The sequence below is a fragment of the Cupressus sempervirens genome, chromosome 5, assembly GCF_028749045.1.
Source record: "Cupressus sempervirens isolate cs-2001-9-10 chromosome 5, ASM2874904v1, whole genome shotgun sequence".
In the NCBI taxonomy this organism is placed as follows: domain Eukaryota; kingdom Viridiplantae; phylum Streptophyta; class Pinopsida; order Cupressales; family Cupressaceae; genus Cupressus; species Cupressus sempervirens.
This window is the reverse complement of record NC_143122.1, coordinates 299,253,697-299,270,729: the sequence shown is the minus strand read 5'-3', so window position 1 is coordinate 299,270,729 and position 17,033 is coordinate 299,253,697. Positions and strand designations below refer to the sequence as shown.

General features: G+C 34.6%; 1 protein-coding gene across 1 annotated transcript in view; it reads right to left on the bottom strand.

Annotated features, from left to right (window-relative positions):
* Positions 1-484: 484 nt before the first annotated feature.
* The window catches only part of LOC149555762 (uncharacterized), a 32,713-nt gene continuing 16,164 nt past the window's right edge, over positions 485-17,033 (bottom strand). Inside the window, exons 2-4 of the mRNA XM_089829910.1 lie at positions 5,385-5,446; positions 5,091-5,195; positions 485-995 (exon numbers count right to left, since the gene is read on the bottom strand). Coding sequence (XP_089686036.1) covers positions 858-995; positions 5,091-5,195; positions 5,385-5,446 — 305 coding nt within the window. The 3' untranslated portion in view covers positions 485-857. The remainder of the gene's footprint in view (positions 996-5,090; positions 5,196-5,384; positions 5,447-17,033) is intronic.

Here is a 17,033-nt window from a genome sequence, read left to right as displayed (position 1 = left end):
GCTCTGCAGTGGTGTTGCTTTTCTCATATTAAGATGTTATAATATGCATGACAATCTTACATTTGAAGGGAATTTCCTTGCATTCAACTAACCTCTTCCAAAATATTTCTTGTGATTCATAATTTGGTTCAATGAACTAGTTTCCAAAGTTCATAGAATTTTAGAGTCTTCTCCACATCCTTGACCTAAGTAACAACTTAAAAAACTGATGCAACCCTGAAGCCCTCCCTATCCATCCATGTTAAGATACAACAGAACTTTAATAGAATAATTACAATGAAAAGAAAACTTGCCCACAATTTGATTCCATTTTATGGGCATCATTTCTGAATTCAATGGCAGACTTTAACAGTCCACAATTCTCACAATTATTTATAGTGAACTCAATCATATCAGTAAAGTTTTATATGGAGGATGTAGAGATACCAGTGCCTCTGAAGCTAGATCTTTGCAAACATTACGAACAACTTAGAAATCTACAGCATAAGGTAAATACGATAAATTGCCAGATTGCATGTGATCTGTATATCTACATAATTCGAAGTTAACAAAGTAAATAAGAAAGAGCCTTTCTTCATAAACAGTCTCCTTCAGTTATGGAACAAATCCAAATTTGAGTAAACAAATAAATGAATACTATAGTGGCTTATTAAACTGCTCTTGACCTCCTTCAGAAGTTCCAGTTTTGGCTAATAATAGATAAATAGAAATATGGAAAGCCTGTGGATTGTTGTTCCAGTAATTACGATCCTATAACAGAATACTGAGATAATCTTGTAGGCGCTTCTCCAACTCTTTGTACTTGCAATTTTAATTTATCAGCATAAACATATATTCCTCAAATACATGAGAATGGACTACTTGTATTTATCCATGATTCGCCTTGCCTCCTCTAGTGATTCATCACTCGTACCATCTTCCTCTTCAATTGTGCGCCTTGGGCCTTCATTCTTATTCAAATATATAAATGCTAAATAGATAACTCCAATGACAGCCTGTATTAAGCAACAACTAAGTGCATTTATTATGGGCTAAAAACATTTTTGTCAAGAATAAATGAAATATTAAAGATAACCTGCCCCATTTTTCAATTGCAAAATATGCATAAAAATTGAATTACAACATTTAATAACTTGCAATTCCTTATCTTCTTATTATGGTGCAAACATTACATAGGAATTCAATGAAACAAACATCTTAATCGTGGGAAGTTTTTCAGTCCCCCAAACTGCATACTGCATGTTTAGAGAAACTTTAAGCCTTCCCTGTGGATTTGGCCTATTTATATTAGGGGCCGTTTCTTAAGAAAAGCATAATACAACAGAAACAGTGTTGAAATTTTAGTAAGGAAGATTTTCTGAAGCTACATTAACTAAAAATATATCGGACTTACTAACACATTTTTTGTCAAGAGACTTGTTGCCACTTTGGTTGTCCTGTTATTCATATACTACTTATTACAGTACTTGGTTGGGCTCGAATAGAGCCACTGTGTTACCATTGTCATAATTTAAATGTCTTTAGAACTGTAAATCTTACAGTTCAACAACTACGAACATCATGTCACTTTAAAACCATAAAATGCTGGAATCCTAAAATCTGGCAAAGTCTGAACTTAAGAGGTCATCCAGAACTGTCTTCTTTGTTACAAATCCCAAATGTCTGAAACCACTCCCAAACTTGTGGACAAATATTTATCAGGCTTACCTGGGAATGCATCCTTGGATCTATTTGACCCATCCTTGTTTCAGGAACATCCTAGAGATGTGGGGATGCCTTGGGGATGTCCCAGAGCCATCCTCTTTGCTTGGGAAGCTGCCAGAGACATCCCCAGCATGAAGCCCCATTTTAAAAAAACACATTTCTTTCCAATTTTGTAAGTGGACCTCCACTACCAAGCTTGCCTTAAAGGAGGAACAGAGCTTTATTTAAACATTTGTTTGCGAATTAAAAAACTAGAGGAGTGGCAGGGTTTGAAAGGAGAACTTTTGAGCAGAATTAGGAGGAACCAGCTGCGAAAGAGATTCAATCTCGGGAAAGACTGAGATTTCTTCAGGTTAAGCCATTTATTCTTTTATTTGTTTATTTATTTATTTATTTATTTCAAAACTTGAAGCATAAAATGTCTGACCTTTCTTTTCTTTTCTTTTTTTCAGTTTAAAGTTTCATTAAATCTCAAAAAACATGAGTGGCAGTTAGAATGGCAGTTAGAATACTTAAGTGGAAGAAAATAGGAGTGTTGAAGGTTGTAGTGGACAGTAATCAAATCCATTTAATTTGCCCTTCAAAAACCTTCAAACAAAGGGCCCCTTCAACAAAAATAAATACTTATTTTTCCAATTTGTTACACCTGTGGATATAGAGAGAAAAAAACACTAGGAGGGCGTAGGATGTGGCTTTTTCATATCTGCAAGAAATACTTTAGACGCAGTTACACAAGGGTACAGTCTCATGTTTTGGGGTGTTATATACATGGAGTTAAAGTTTGAATAGAAATAAAAGAACATTACAGGATAGAGTATCATAGATCGGACATGGAAGCAGAAATGAGGACTCAGCGTGTGACAATGCCGACAAGTTCTTTTGCAAGTGGACAATCATCAATGCTTATGAAATCCATAGTTGGCAGTAAAGTTTCCAAAAAGGAAAGACTTGGACTAATGGTGGTCAAAAGCCGGCAGTAGTAGAAGCTATGTTTAATGAGCAAGTATGAGATGCAAAAAGAGTCTTCCATTGCCAAATTCATTTTAAATCGTGTCATCCCATGACATGTGGCCCGTTCCTCTTATTTCAAACAAATGATCAGAGATGTAGCCTCTATGAATCCCTAAATGATACCCGCTAGAGATCATAAGATATGCACTACCCTCCCAAACAAATAGTATTCCAGGGTTAATTTGCTAACAGAGAATACGTGGCAAACTTGAGTCAGAGCTGGTGGTCCTATTGTCACGGATGGGTGGACTGATATTAGACATCTTGCCACTCAATAATATCAGTCACATGCCCTGTCTGCTCTTATCTTCAAGAAGTAGTTGATCATTTAGGGAAGCATAAGAATGCAGACTTCTAGTTTAGCTTTTTTAGAGATCCCATAGAGGGAGTTCGACCCGGTGACCAATTCAGAATGTGTCTACAAATTGGCCGGTTTGATGGAGGGTGCTTACAAGCTCATCTTTCAGACCCCACGTTGTGTTCATGCATTGAACAAGGGATTGAAAGACATAGGGCAATAGAGTGATGAAGCAAGTGGTCATAGAAGCTAGAGACATTCAAATGTTCATTTGCAACTACCACACTCGCTCTCTTCAAGACATTTTCAAAGGAGTTCCTCAGTCCTATTGAAACACGGTATGACATTTACTTCATTTTATTAAAAAGGATGCTTAGGAGAGATGATGGCCAAGAGGGATGATATCTGTTATTGGGCCTTGGCTAGAGGATTGTCTTTACACACCCTAATATGCTCCTTATCCTAGCTCTCCTATGGTTAAACTCCAATAAATTAAATATATATCTTACTATTAAATTAATGCTACTAACCCTAGTTGGAAAGATCTATGCTTTTAATGTCTCTTATAAGGAACATCCATTTTGCGGATAATGTTTCAAATTTCAATGACTTCCTAACATTTTGCAGGATTTGAACTAGGTCCATGAAGTTACTAATTATATTCCACTTCTTGTTCTACTTGGAATATTTAATTTAGGGAAGAGATTAGGCATTTGCAAAAGGGGGCATTACACATACCGATATATTGTACCCACACATCCAACTCTTGATTCAAATTCTGATTCTGCAACCTAGCTATATATCTATATGCCATAAATGCCCTTAAATTTAAAAAAGGAAGTATGTCTCCTTTTCTATATTCTTTACATTTTTTAATCCTATTTTTTCCTATTTTTCTTTTAAAAAATTATATATCTTATACTTTCTGTTTGCTAACTTTTTCCCCAAATGATTTTTTGTCCATGGTCATACTTATTGTCTTGCACATCATCTTTCGTTAACAATTTGCATGCCCATTTGTGTACACTTATCAGTGTATCACCTACTTATATTTACATTTAGCGTCTTATATTGTGATACAACACCCAGCTTAGCTACCTACTCAATTTCCTTAAGCGTCAGCCAATAGAGACATTCTACCTTTCTCTATTTCGTAGTTCATTCAAAAGAGATCACATCCTGATTTATCCAGATAGCACGAGCAAATTATCACAATTAAGTTTGAAGTCATGCAATTCAATTAAGTGGGGACTTTGGCATTGTTCTGTTGAAAAATGAATTTCATGAGTTGCTTCAAAATGATAAAGAGAATTATTTAGCAAGATTCCATAAAACAGTTGATTAATACTATTTCTCAGCCAATTTCCTTGAGAATTGATGAGGATGGCCTCTTGCTTGACTAACATATGGTGTTGCATATAGTGCTAAAGTGGCAAATATTATATTGACGTATCAATTAAGCCCACAAGGAGCACATTTAATCTTCATACTAGTACATGACAAAGTGAATTGAGCAAAAACAAGCCAGATTGAGAGATAAACAAGTGGTTAACCATGCAAGAGTCTTTTAATGCAAACTCGCCCCACTAAGGATAAGACAGGTCAGGAATGATTCAAAGGTAACAGTCACAGTAAGATGATTTAAATATGAAATTGTATTAACCTGTCATGGTTCCTAAATATCATGTTTTCTCTTACGTATGAATTATTACCACTCACAGGAAACAGTTTAATCTGTCCTTTCACTTAGAAGTGAAATATATCTGATAGTTCGAATTGATCATGCAAGAAAAAGTAATATGATACTCCTTAAAAGGAAATGGTATATTGTATGATTTTTTACTCTCTGATCTTTAAGTAGGACAGGTTGCATAAAGGTTAAAGTTAGAAAATGTTCTGTTCAAGTTAATGTTGTATAGTATTTCAATGCAGTAAATTTATTTTAAGAACAGAAGTGTTTACAGTACAAAATAAAAAATCAACAACATTTAAAGCATTTAATACCACAAACCATAAAAATAGCTAGCTTATTACTTTCACAGAACTGTGAAAATGACATATTAAGCCAGTGGCATACCAGAATAAAAAATGCCGTTGATAAGACTGACTTTAATACAAATGCAATCACCATAAAACTACCAATTGCCACACCAACTCGAGCCACAGGTCTTGGCACTGATTCCTACATCAGAAGTTATAAATCAATCATATGTATTAAGAATCAAGGTATCAATGAGATTCATGTATTAAATCCAAGATACATTATTAATGAGGAAAAAGTTAGATAAATTAAAAGTATGATGTAATCCATATATAAATTCATGTACCGAAGTATAAAAAATTAAAGACATCTCCACGAACTAGTACTTACAGGAACAAGTTTACTTCCTGTATCCAATACATCTTTGCTAATTTTCAAAAAAGTCCCAAGCGCTGTCACAAGCAAACAAATGTGGTTAATGGAAACCCAAAATAACATATTAATGATGTGTTAACTCAAGGATTTGAGAATTGTATTGCTGAGAAGGGAGTCCAACTATTAAATACTGCATGAGAAAGATAATAAGAAGGTACAAAAAATCAAGTAGAAACAAAAATAAAAGAAATCAGTCTCAAAAAATGAATACAATGCATTATAAAATTATAAATAAACTATTAAATTCTTTGACCCCTATTGTATGTTATAATTTTTATGACCTTGTCTGCACTTACAGCATAATGGATATTACAGTTCATTGCACCAATATCTTTTCATCTTCTACTTCCACATAATCCTCTTTCTCAGGGTTGTCCTCTCCCTTGTCATTGTTTTGTTGTCCTCTCATTATTTCCTTCTTTACTTCTTAAGGCACACTTCCGTGTTGTCTTTGATTCTTCTTCTGATCCACTTGCAAAGTATTGAACTAACCCTCCAATCTATGTTGGGAGACAAGGATCTCTTTGCCTCTTAATGCATTATCTACATATCAACCTCCTCCTTCAATTTCTTAGGATGTGGCAGTTTTGCTTCAAACGTTTAGTCAAGAGGAACTTATTGGATGCTAGTCTCTTAGTTTGTTTTGCATTAGGGTTGCACTTGCTGCATCCCTTATTTAAAACAAAAACTACTACCTCTTTTGTCATTACATTACCCTCAATTCTATTTCTTACATCCTCCCCTAATCAGAAATTCCTGTGATTATTTTCATCGCTTCTAGGACAATTCTAACAGATGATCTATGTTCATAACATTCCCATGCACTAGACTGACCACCACTTTCAGAACCTTGTCATACATGGTGAAGAATGTAAACCCCAGAATTACATCCAACTTCACCCAAAGACAGTCCTGCCTTCGTCTCTTCCAAACACATTGGTTGGAAAGTTAGATCAAGCTAAACTAATGCACGTCAATCATCCTCAAACATTACACAATCTTTCAATGTTGAATGTGGATGTAGTAGGCCATATCTTCATGGTGCAACTTTGTAGGATACCACCTATTACACATGCTCCTAATCCAGAAAAGGGGCTTAATGTCCTGTTTTAGACATAAGCTGCTTAATTGGCCATTGTGGATGGTTTATGCATGTTCCTTCTCGGCAAAATGACTATTCAACATGCCCTAACCCTAGCCCACCATATTCTTAACTTTCCTATTAATTTCAAATTTCTAAAACCACATTGGATGGTAAAATCCAATGCAAACACTTCACAAATGAAGCACCATTGCCACTTTTTACAGAAACAAGTAATTAATGTTGTTTTGCTTTACTTAGTTCAAATATAATATCTAGTTCTCAAGTACGAAAGATAAATAGTAATATAGCTCTTCTCCGAACTTAATATGGATCAATAAAAAATGAGTGTTTCTAAAAGTAGATCAAACCTGTCAACCAGAATACTGGTGCGAGAAGTTAGTACCAGACAAAGGTGTGGAGAATAGTTTCTATTACTTAGGATGCCACATTTCAAATAAGTGATATGCATTGCAAATGGCAAGAAAGAGAAGGCATGCCAATAGCTGAGCAAAATACATGTTAGAATTTATCAGACAATAATTAATCATTTCTTTTACAACTACATGGTGTTTGGTTTTACCAGAAACAAGCTTTCGAGCCAGAGAAAAGAGCTTCAATGTTGAGGTTAAGTATTCACCATGTTTCCTAGCTTGCCAAAAGCCCCAAGCATAGATGAAAGTCCCTTTGTTTTGAACCTTCAAACAAATGCAACTGGCAAGTATAAGGCCAGTTTCCTCAACCCATGCCACAATCCATCTGAGAGGACAAGCATGCAATTTGAATAAGCATTGGTAAGGCACATTGAGGAAAATAACTTGAGTTTAAACTTTAATGAAATTTTATCTCTTGTGATATGCATAATGCCACATCATCAACTTTAGGCTTGCTTTTTTCTTTTGAAGTAGCAATATTTATTATTAACAGTGCCAATTTTTTAAAAGGTAATATTAATTTATAATATTATGTTTCTTTATTACACTGGTATTAATATCAAATTTTCATGTTATGTATTTCACATTAAAATCTATTTCTTTGCAATAATACTAAGAAAACGTTATTTGCACTCTCATGGTGGTTCCCAATAGTTTAGGCCTGTTTCATGGAATATCAATATACCACTACATATCAATCAAGTAGCACCTTCTTTGTGAAACTTCGCTCATGATCCAATGCTGGTATGAGCTCTCTCAATTACTAATTAGCCTAAATTTCTATAAAGAATTATTCTTGTACAATTGTATATACCCACCATTCATAAAATATTAAATAATATAATTATTTAATATCCAAACTAATAATTCTTAATTGTATTCATACATGCAACCTATCTATATGAGTCTTAAGCATCTGGGCTCATAAATCCATCATCACAATTTACCTTCACAAGCTAGAAGTCTACAACTTTTTTCCTTAATGACATTCTCTCTCCATCTCAATCAAATAGAGCACATAAGTAGTTGTCGTCATCATTAAAATCATTCACTCGTTTGTCACACTAGTGAAAAAGAACACAGAAGTAGTCATCATCATCATAATCATTCTTATTTGTTCTAGAAGTAGTAACTAATCAAATTGTCTTTCTTAATTACTTGATATTAAAAAATGAATGCAATAATTCAATATTAAGCTAGGATAACTGAATGAGATCTGACATTGGTTTCTAGAGCTATTATGGTACCATAACATCCTATTAAATACATCATACAAACTACATTCCAAGGCATCCAATATAGAGAGAATACAAGTGTGAAGGTGACTTGTAGATGAAACTACAAGAGATGGGTGTCTAAAACCACTCGGCACATTTTTCCACCACCTCTGAGCATGCAAATGACACTTGTACAAGATTCTTTGACTCCTCATTCAAACCTCCAAACTTGAGCACCTGATTTTTGCCATAAATAGGTATGACAAATTCTCTTACATTACACCTCTCATAGATCTATCATAATTGACAACACTTATAGTATCACTGTTTTGGTAAATGATTGAATGAATGATCAAATGATCATATATAAATGTATAAAAGATGATGTTTCTATGAAGAAACAATCGTAAATTAGAAAATTTCTATATTTACAAAAGTTACAATATTGACCACTAAATAAGATATAATAAAGATATTATTCTAATAACCAACCTTAATGATCAATCTATCAACTATAAAAAGTTACCCCCTGAATTATACAAACATGTCCAAGCTCAGAGACTTGGTGAGTATCTGTTGTCTGATCCACAGCCAAAACATATAGCAATTGAACATATCTGTCTTCAACCTGTTGTTGAATGAAATGACAATGAAGGTCAACATGCTTGGTTCTCTTGTGGAAGACCAAATCCTTGACCAATTTGAATACCCCTTGATTGTCACATTAAATGAGAGTAGGATCTACTTGAGACATCTACATGTCAGAAAGCATCCTTCGGAGCCAAACTGCCTCACAGGTTACCTAACTTTCTTTGATACTCATCTTATGTCAACGAAAGAGTCGTTACTTCTTGCTTCTTGCTAGTCCATGTGACTGCACCAGATCCTAAACTAAAACCATACCTAGATGTTAAGTTTTTGTCATCATTGGAACTTACCTGATCTAAGTCTGTAAGTACAGAAGACCAAAATTAGAAGTGCCCTTCACATAACGCAGCACACACTTCGCTGCTGCCCAATGATCAACCTTGGCAGTTGTTATTAATCCTAAAATGTGGCTCACTGCAAAACTGAGATCAGACCTAGTGGTAGTAAGGTAGATGAGACTGCCCACCAATTGCTTGAATGTTGAATCATTCACCACAGGTGAATCCAATTTGGTTGTCAACTTCAGCCCTTTCTCTATTGGCTTGGATGCAGATTTACAGTCTTGCATCCAAAACTTGTCCAACAAACTGTGGGCATACTTAGACTAAGGAAGATACTACCTTCAGTTTCTCAAACTTCAATACCTAAACAATAGTGCAGAAGTCCCAAGTTTGTCATGTCAAAGGATTGACACAAACTTTGTTTGATCTGATCAATCAAAAATGTAGAACTGTCAATGATAATCAGGACATCAATATGGACAACAAGAATCTTTCTACCAATGTTTTTGACATGGAGATTAGAGTTAGATGGAATCCTCTGAAAACCATTATCTGTAAGGTACTTGCCAATTTTGATGTACCAAGCCCGAGGAGCCAGTTTCGGGCCATAGAGTGCTTTCACCAGTATGCACACTTGATGTTCTTTTCCACCAAACTTGGAAAAGGAGGCTACTTTATGTAGACTTCTTCCAACAACTCACCATTGAGGAAGGCACTCTTAACATCCATCTAATGGACTTTCCAACTAAACTGAGCTGCTATGACAAGGACGATTTGTATGGTACCCATTTTGGTTGCAGGGGTAAGAGTCTCCTAATAGTCAATGTGTGAGAACACCCTATCAATGAGATGAGCTCTGTACTTGTCAAGAGTTTTGTCAGCTTTGTAGTTAACTTTACAGACCAATTTGCAACTAATGGGTTTCTTCCCTGGAAGGGAGATCAGAAAAAAAACCCCTAGTGTTATTCTTCAAAAGACTGTGATGTTAAGCTTCCATAGCCTTTTCCCACTCAAGAATCCCTTTTGCCTCAGTATATGTTTGAGGCTCAAAAATACTATGAATGTTGACCATGAGAGAGAAGTTGACTATATTTTGTTGCTTGCTCTTACTTTTAGAAACTCTACCCTCGATGAGCTCATCAAGATGAAGATCACTGATGTTCTTAGCCCACCATTTCTGTAAATGTTGATTAAACATATGATCAGACTGGTAAAGTAATGATAATTTTTCAAAGTTGTGGTTTACTGACATTTAATTTGCTTCCAGATGATAATCAGATTAGTGTGGATCGGAATTACAACAATGCTGAAGACTGTATGTCCAGTCTGAATATATATTTTGATTTCTAGTCTGAAGTCGCAGATCTGAAGAGAGAATGCATTTATGAATTTCGGCACATATCCCTTGGTTTTGGTCTATATTTATAATGTTCTAAGGGACATATCATGAGCGGACATGTCCGCTCCTAATATGTCTTCTCATTAAGAGACATACTAATCTGGTGCGATTAAGCAATAAACATAATCCATATAAAAGACCTTTGATCCGCATGTTCTACAATGGATCATTTTCTCAGTCCACTATATTAAGAACATATTTGATCAACACTAGATCAATATTGTGCAGTAGATCATTTACTCGATCACCAAGAGATAATAATCTGGAAGTACAGATTTATGTATACTTAATTTGTATGAATAGTTTTGATTACATGCAAGGATAATTGCTGTGAGAAATTCAAGGCATGATGATTTAGCACAAGGACTATGTGAGTGTGTATGCATGCATGTATATCAGTTCACATAGTGAACTGATATACCATGATGATTTAGCACAAGGACTATGTGAGTGCGTATGCATGCATGTATATCAGTTCACATAGTGAACTGATATACATACATACATGCACATTTGCATACAACCACCATAATCAATTTATCCTTGTATTTGACTAAAGCTATTATATGTCAACGATCCCTCTTAGATAGGGAAGATAACTAAGTATAAATCATTTCAGATATCACCTAACTTGTGATAACAAGGAGTATATAAAACATCAAGTCACATGACATTCTTATATCCTGGTTATGGTATATGCACTAACATCACGTCTCATGATGTCTACCATAACATACCATGCCATGTCCCTAGATATTACGTCACATAATATCTACCATGATTATCTCATAAGGAACATAATCATACAACAGATATCACATCGTGATATCTATCCAAATGTCCAAGAGATACTAACTATCATGACACATATTTCAAGTCACATAATAGTGAACATTGTAAAGTCATCACCTTATAATGTTATATACAAGTGTATATTTTCAGAAAGATCGTCACCTTTCAGTAATGTACACAGGGGGCCCATAAAGTCACAGTCACACATGTGACAAAAGAGTTTACACATTAAACATCTTTAAATATATATATTAGTACAAAGAAAACAATATTGAGACAGCCTTTATCTCAATAAACTACATTTCAACCAACCAAGTTTCTTTCTGAAGTGCTCAACTTTGACCCTGGAGAGAGGCTTGGTGAGAATGTTTGCTGTTTGATCACTTGTACTAATATACTCCAACTGAATCTCATTCTTTTCTACCATATCTCTCACATAGTGGCAAGGAATCTCTATATGCTTAGATTGATCATGGAACATTGGATTCACTGAGAGCTTGATACAACTTTGATTGTCACAGTGGATAGTAGTAGGCTTCAATGGCTCACCCAATAGTCCCAGAATCAACTTTCTGAGCCATACTGCTTCTCTAGCTCCCATAGTGATTGCAATGTGTTTTGCTTCTGTAGAACGTTGTGCAACTGAACACTGTTTCCTATTTATCCAAGAAATCATGGCTGATTCCAAACTGAAGCAACATCCAAATGTGCTTTTTCGATCAATCAAACTCCCTGCCCAATCTGAATCAAAGTATCTATGTAGATCTAGGTCAACTTTCTTATATTTGAGGCCATATCCAATAGTACCCTATAGGTACCTCAATATATGTTTCGCAACAACAAGGTTTATCTCTCATGGTTCACACATAGATTGACTCAAAGCATTCACAACATAGAAAATGTCAAGCCGAGTGTTAACCAAGTACATCAGTAATCCAATAATCTATCTATAAAGAGTAGGATTTGCAAATTTGGATTCTACTGTAGCCTCTTTTAACTTATGCAAGTTGGTTTCCATGGGCGTGGACACTAGTCTACAATTTAACATCCCAAATCTTTTCAAAATATCAATAGTGGATTTTCCTTGATTTAGAAGAATACCATCAAGTTTCTACCAAACTTCCAAACCTGGGAAGTAGTGTAAAATACCCCCCAATCCTTTATGTCAAATTTTGATGCCAGCTCGGCTACATAACAATTACCAACTACATGCTAATCTACCCGTCGACTATTTTATAATTTTACCAACAATAGATCTCAACCTTAATGAGAATGCTGAAATCTTATTAAAAAGATATTTTTCTAAACATAAATATATCTGAATTCATTGATCAATTTTGTTTTCTCCTTGCTCAAGGATGGTTGGAAAATGTTTTATGGCAAGGGCAGAGCAAATTATGTTGACCTTATGGTTGAATACAAAGTATTGTATAGCATAGATATGCTATCAAGAACCAATATTATAGATATTATAGAGGTTTTGCAAAGATGGTATTAGTAGAATCACTGTGATGAAACCTATTTTAATTCTTCTATATACCAAGTGAAACATTAAGTGTAATCAGGTATGTTGTCTTTCTATACTTCAACAATGGTTTTGATACCATTATTAGGAACATGTTGTTCAGAAGGCTTCTAGATGCAAGCTCTAAAGAGATCTTGATATTGCTGGACTAAACTAGTCACTAGCATGGTTGACTAGAGAGTGAACTCAAGCATTGAGTAAGTACTAAAGGGTTGTCATTGATTGCCAACTAGTTAACAAGAAGACTTAAGTGTTGTAAGCAAGTGCAACCACCAGTAGACTGGCATACCGGTCTTGATAGAGATGTTGAGAATGGCAAGCCTATTATAGGTAGTCAAATGTGGAAGTTGGATGGTTGCAATCTAGTCACCCTTTTGACGTGACAAAACTAGGAGGTGGTCTGAAAGTGACGTGACATGCACGCAGAAAGAAGTGATGGAAGCGACAGAAGGATACAGGGACACAAGTCTAGATGTACACTTAAAGGTGAACAAGCAGGCCTACATGAATAGGCACCTATGCATAGGTAGTCATGGGTTTGTGACTATGCCCGTTATGAAATTCAGGGTTTGAAATGAATGATTTGGGCGGGATAAATTTAGGGTTTCGACCCATGGATTGGATGAGTGGATTTGAGGTCACTCGAACTCCATTTTGTTATGATGTTGTCACTAGAATTGTTATTGTTGTGACAAGTGGAGATCTGTGGAGGCGGACCAGAATAGTGAGATTGTAATGTCCCCAGTTTAGATAATTGAAAATTATGGGGCAGTCACTTGAATTACTTAGAATTACCATTTTTGACTTAGCTATGAAGTTATGTAATTGACAAGGATAACCTTTTTATATTGGTGTTTCTGATATAAATCCTTGAAAATAGTGATTAAATGCTGCTCTGATCTTTATTTCTCAAACTATGTACTGATCGTTTTTATACTCTATTTACTTCAGCTTAATTGTTCATTAAGATAGTAGATTTCCTCATTTAATCGATGCATGTCTTCCCTTGTTCACCAATTAGAAATATTTAAACTCTATGTCGTATGTATCTCTGTTTATTATTATTTTGGTATCATAAATAGAAGCTCCATAATGATCGATGCATATCCTTTCTTCCATGATTCATTCAACCCTTTATTGAAAATGGAGATACTGGAGGTAATTCATTACTGGAAATCTACTGACTGTATCACACTGTTTGGCGAATTGAATGATTCCTTACTGATTATAAATGCTATGTTGACAGGATTGCGGAGAGTGTATTGTCCATGATTTCTATTTGATCATTCATTGATTGTGCAGTTTATTCCTTATTTTTTTGATTGTATATTATTATTGACACTCATTCATGTTGCTATGATTTTGAAGCGAAGTCATTGAAATATTCTGAGCGATATCATTGATGTTCGCGACTTTCAAAATGAAAGTTTAATATGCTTCAATCTTCAAGTGGATAGGAACATCATTGGGTGTTGAGATGAAAATTCCATTTATCATATTTAATGTAACCTCTGTGTGTTTCTCTTTCTTGAATATGTACAATCTAAACTATAACCCATCTATTTAACTAATGTTGAGTTCTTGTTTTTTTATTCCAACTGTATCTTGAATGTGCTCCTTCATTTTGTCGGCCTTATTTGAGAATTCTGATCTTTTCTAAATCATTGTGACTGTGGTGAAGATCCGTAATCTATAATCGCTGACTGGAAATGTAGACTATATGGTGTTCACTGGAAGTTTTGACCCCTTTCTCCTCCATGCAGCTGACTCCAATTTCTAGTGTCTGATATTTGATTCATTCTGCATATCAATCTATATAAAATTGGATATATATATATATATATATCCATCGAAAAGTATCTCCTCTATCCTCGGTTTGCATATTCCTCACGGAATGAATGGATGTTGATCCCCTTTCTGATTTGCCACCAATACACATAAGAATCCATCTTTTTGCAGATGTGTGTTTGTGCATAGTGTAAATACACTGGCATAGAATAATCTTCACAGTAGCTCTTAAGGTTGAATGACCTTCTTTCTTTGTTATGAAGTTTATCTACCACTCCTTAGTATCTTTCTTTCTGGCATTTATTTCTTCCTTAATCCCTGGGATGGATATTTTATCTCTCCGATGATTTTGTGCAAGGTTTCCACTCTTCATTTATATGAATGTTAATACTTCTAAGAGACACCTCTTATCTCTTTATTCAATCAAACAAGATTAATTATGTCTTAAATATAATATCATTGTCAATTTCAAATCATAGATTATTATTTTATAACAATAATTTTATTATATTGATAATATATAATTTGTTAATGATATATCATTATTTTTATAAATTGTCAATAATAGTATATCATTTATTCATCTCTCTCTCTCTCTCTCTCTCTCTCTCTCTCTCTCTCTCTCTCTCTCTATCTATATATATATATTTATTTTTATTTTTATTTTTTATTTTTAATTTAAATAATAATAAAATTATTATTTTATTATGTATTTATTTATGTAATCTTATATTTTTTAATTCTATTATTATAGAAATCTATCTCAAAAATAGGGACATTATAGTCCGCCCTTCCCAAAATTGTTTGTCCTCAAGCAATTCAATATTTTTCTACTTGAGATTTGATCAATAGACCTCCAATAAATAATTTTCTAAGATATAGAATCTCCAAAAGGCTCTTTGCAAGTAAGGGCAGCATTCTATACGAATGCCCTCGGCCACAAATGGCGACACTCACTAACAATGTCCTCTGCCAAGAGTGGTGATGCTCACTAAGAACACCCTTTGCCAAGCATGGTGACTCTTCTGTAAGAATGCCCTCTGCCCACAATGGTGCTCACTAAGAACACCCTCTACCAATAATGTCAATATTCACTACAAGCGCCCCTACCAGGCATGGCAATGTTCACTAAGAACACCCTCTATGGCCGACATTCACCTAGAATGCACTCTATAGCCGACATTCACACAATGTCCTTTGAGGCTGACATTCAAGGATGCCCTCTATGGCCAACATTTATAGAAAATCTCCTCTGTGGCCAACATTTAAGAGTGCCCTCTATGGTCAACATTCGTTGTGAATGCCCTCTATGACCGACATTCAAAAATGCCCTCTACAAAATATCTTGGGTCTCTAGATTCCCTTTAGGAATCACGACATCCATTTTGAATGCCCTCTTTTTAAATCTTATGACTCATTTTACCACAGATCATCCTTAGATGATCTCAATATTTTCCTTATATTTTCAGTATCGCCACAGTTACATGTCTTCCTTTGAGATTTGTCAGACACTAACTGAATCAAGTGGTCCTTTTTGTTTCTTGTGATTACATGATGGGTACTCTTATTTGATGTTTATATATTTTCTACCATGCAAGATGGAAGGATCATGCTGATATCACTTTGATGTCCCCAGTCTAGATAATTGAAAATTATGGGACAATTACTTAAATTACTTAGAATTACCATTTTTAACTTAGCTATGAAGTTATGTAATTGACAAGGATAACCTATTTATATTGGTATTTTCTGATATAAATCCTTGAAAATAGTGATTGAATGCTGCTCTGATCTTTATTTCTCAAACTATGTACTGATCCCTTTTATACTTTAATTACTTAAGTTTAATTGTTCGCTAGGATAGTAGTTTTCCTCATTTAATCGATGCATGTCTTTCCTTGTTCACCAATTAGAAATATTTAAACTCTATGTCGTATGTATCTCTGTTTATTATAATTTTGGTATCATAAATAGAAGCTCCGTCATGATTAATGCATATCCTTTCTTCCATGATTCATTCAACCCTTCACTGAAATATGAGATACTGGAGGTAATTCATTACTGGAAATTTACTAGTTGTATCACACTTTTTAGGGAATTGAATGATTGCTTATTGATTATAAATGCTTTGTTGACAGGATTGCAGAGATTGTATTGTCCATGACTTTCTATTCAATCATTCATGATTGTGCAGTTTATTCCTTTTTTTTTTTATTGTAGATTATTATTGACAGTCTATCATGTTGCTATGATTTTGAAGCGAAGTCATTGAAATATTCTGAGCAACATCATTGATGTTATCGACTTTCAAAATGGGAGTATAATATGCTTCAATCTTCAACCTTCTGCAGTCAAAGACTCGACTCTCAAAAGGAATAAGAGGACAGAAAAAGGAGGTATGTCGTCCAACAAAGCTACTTGCTACTGTTGTCGTAAATT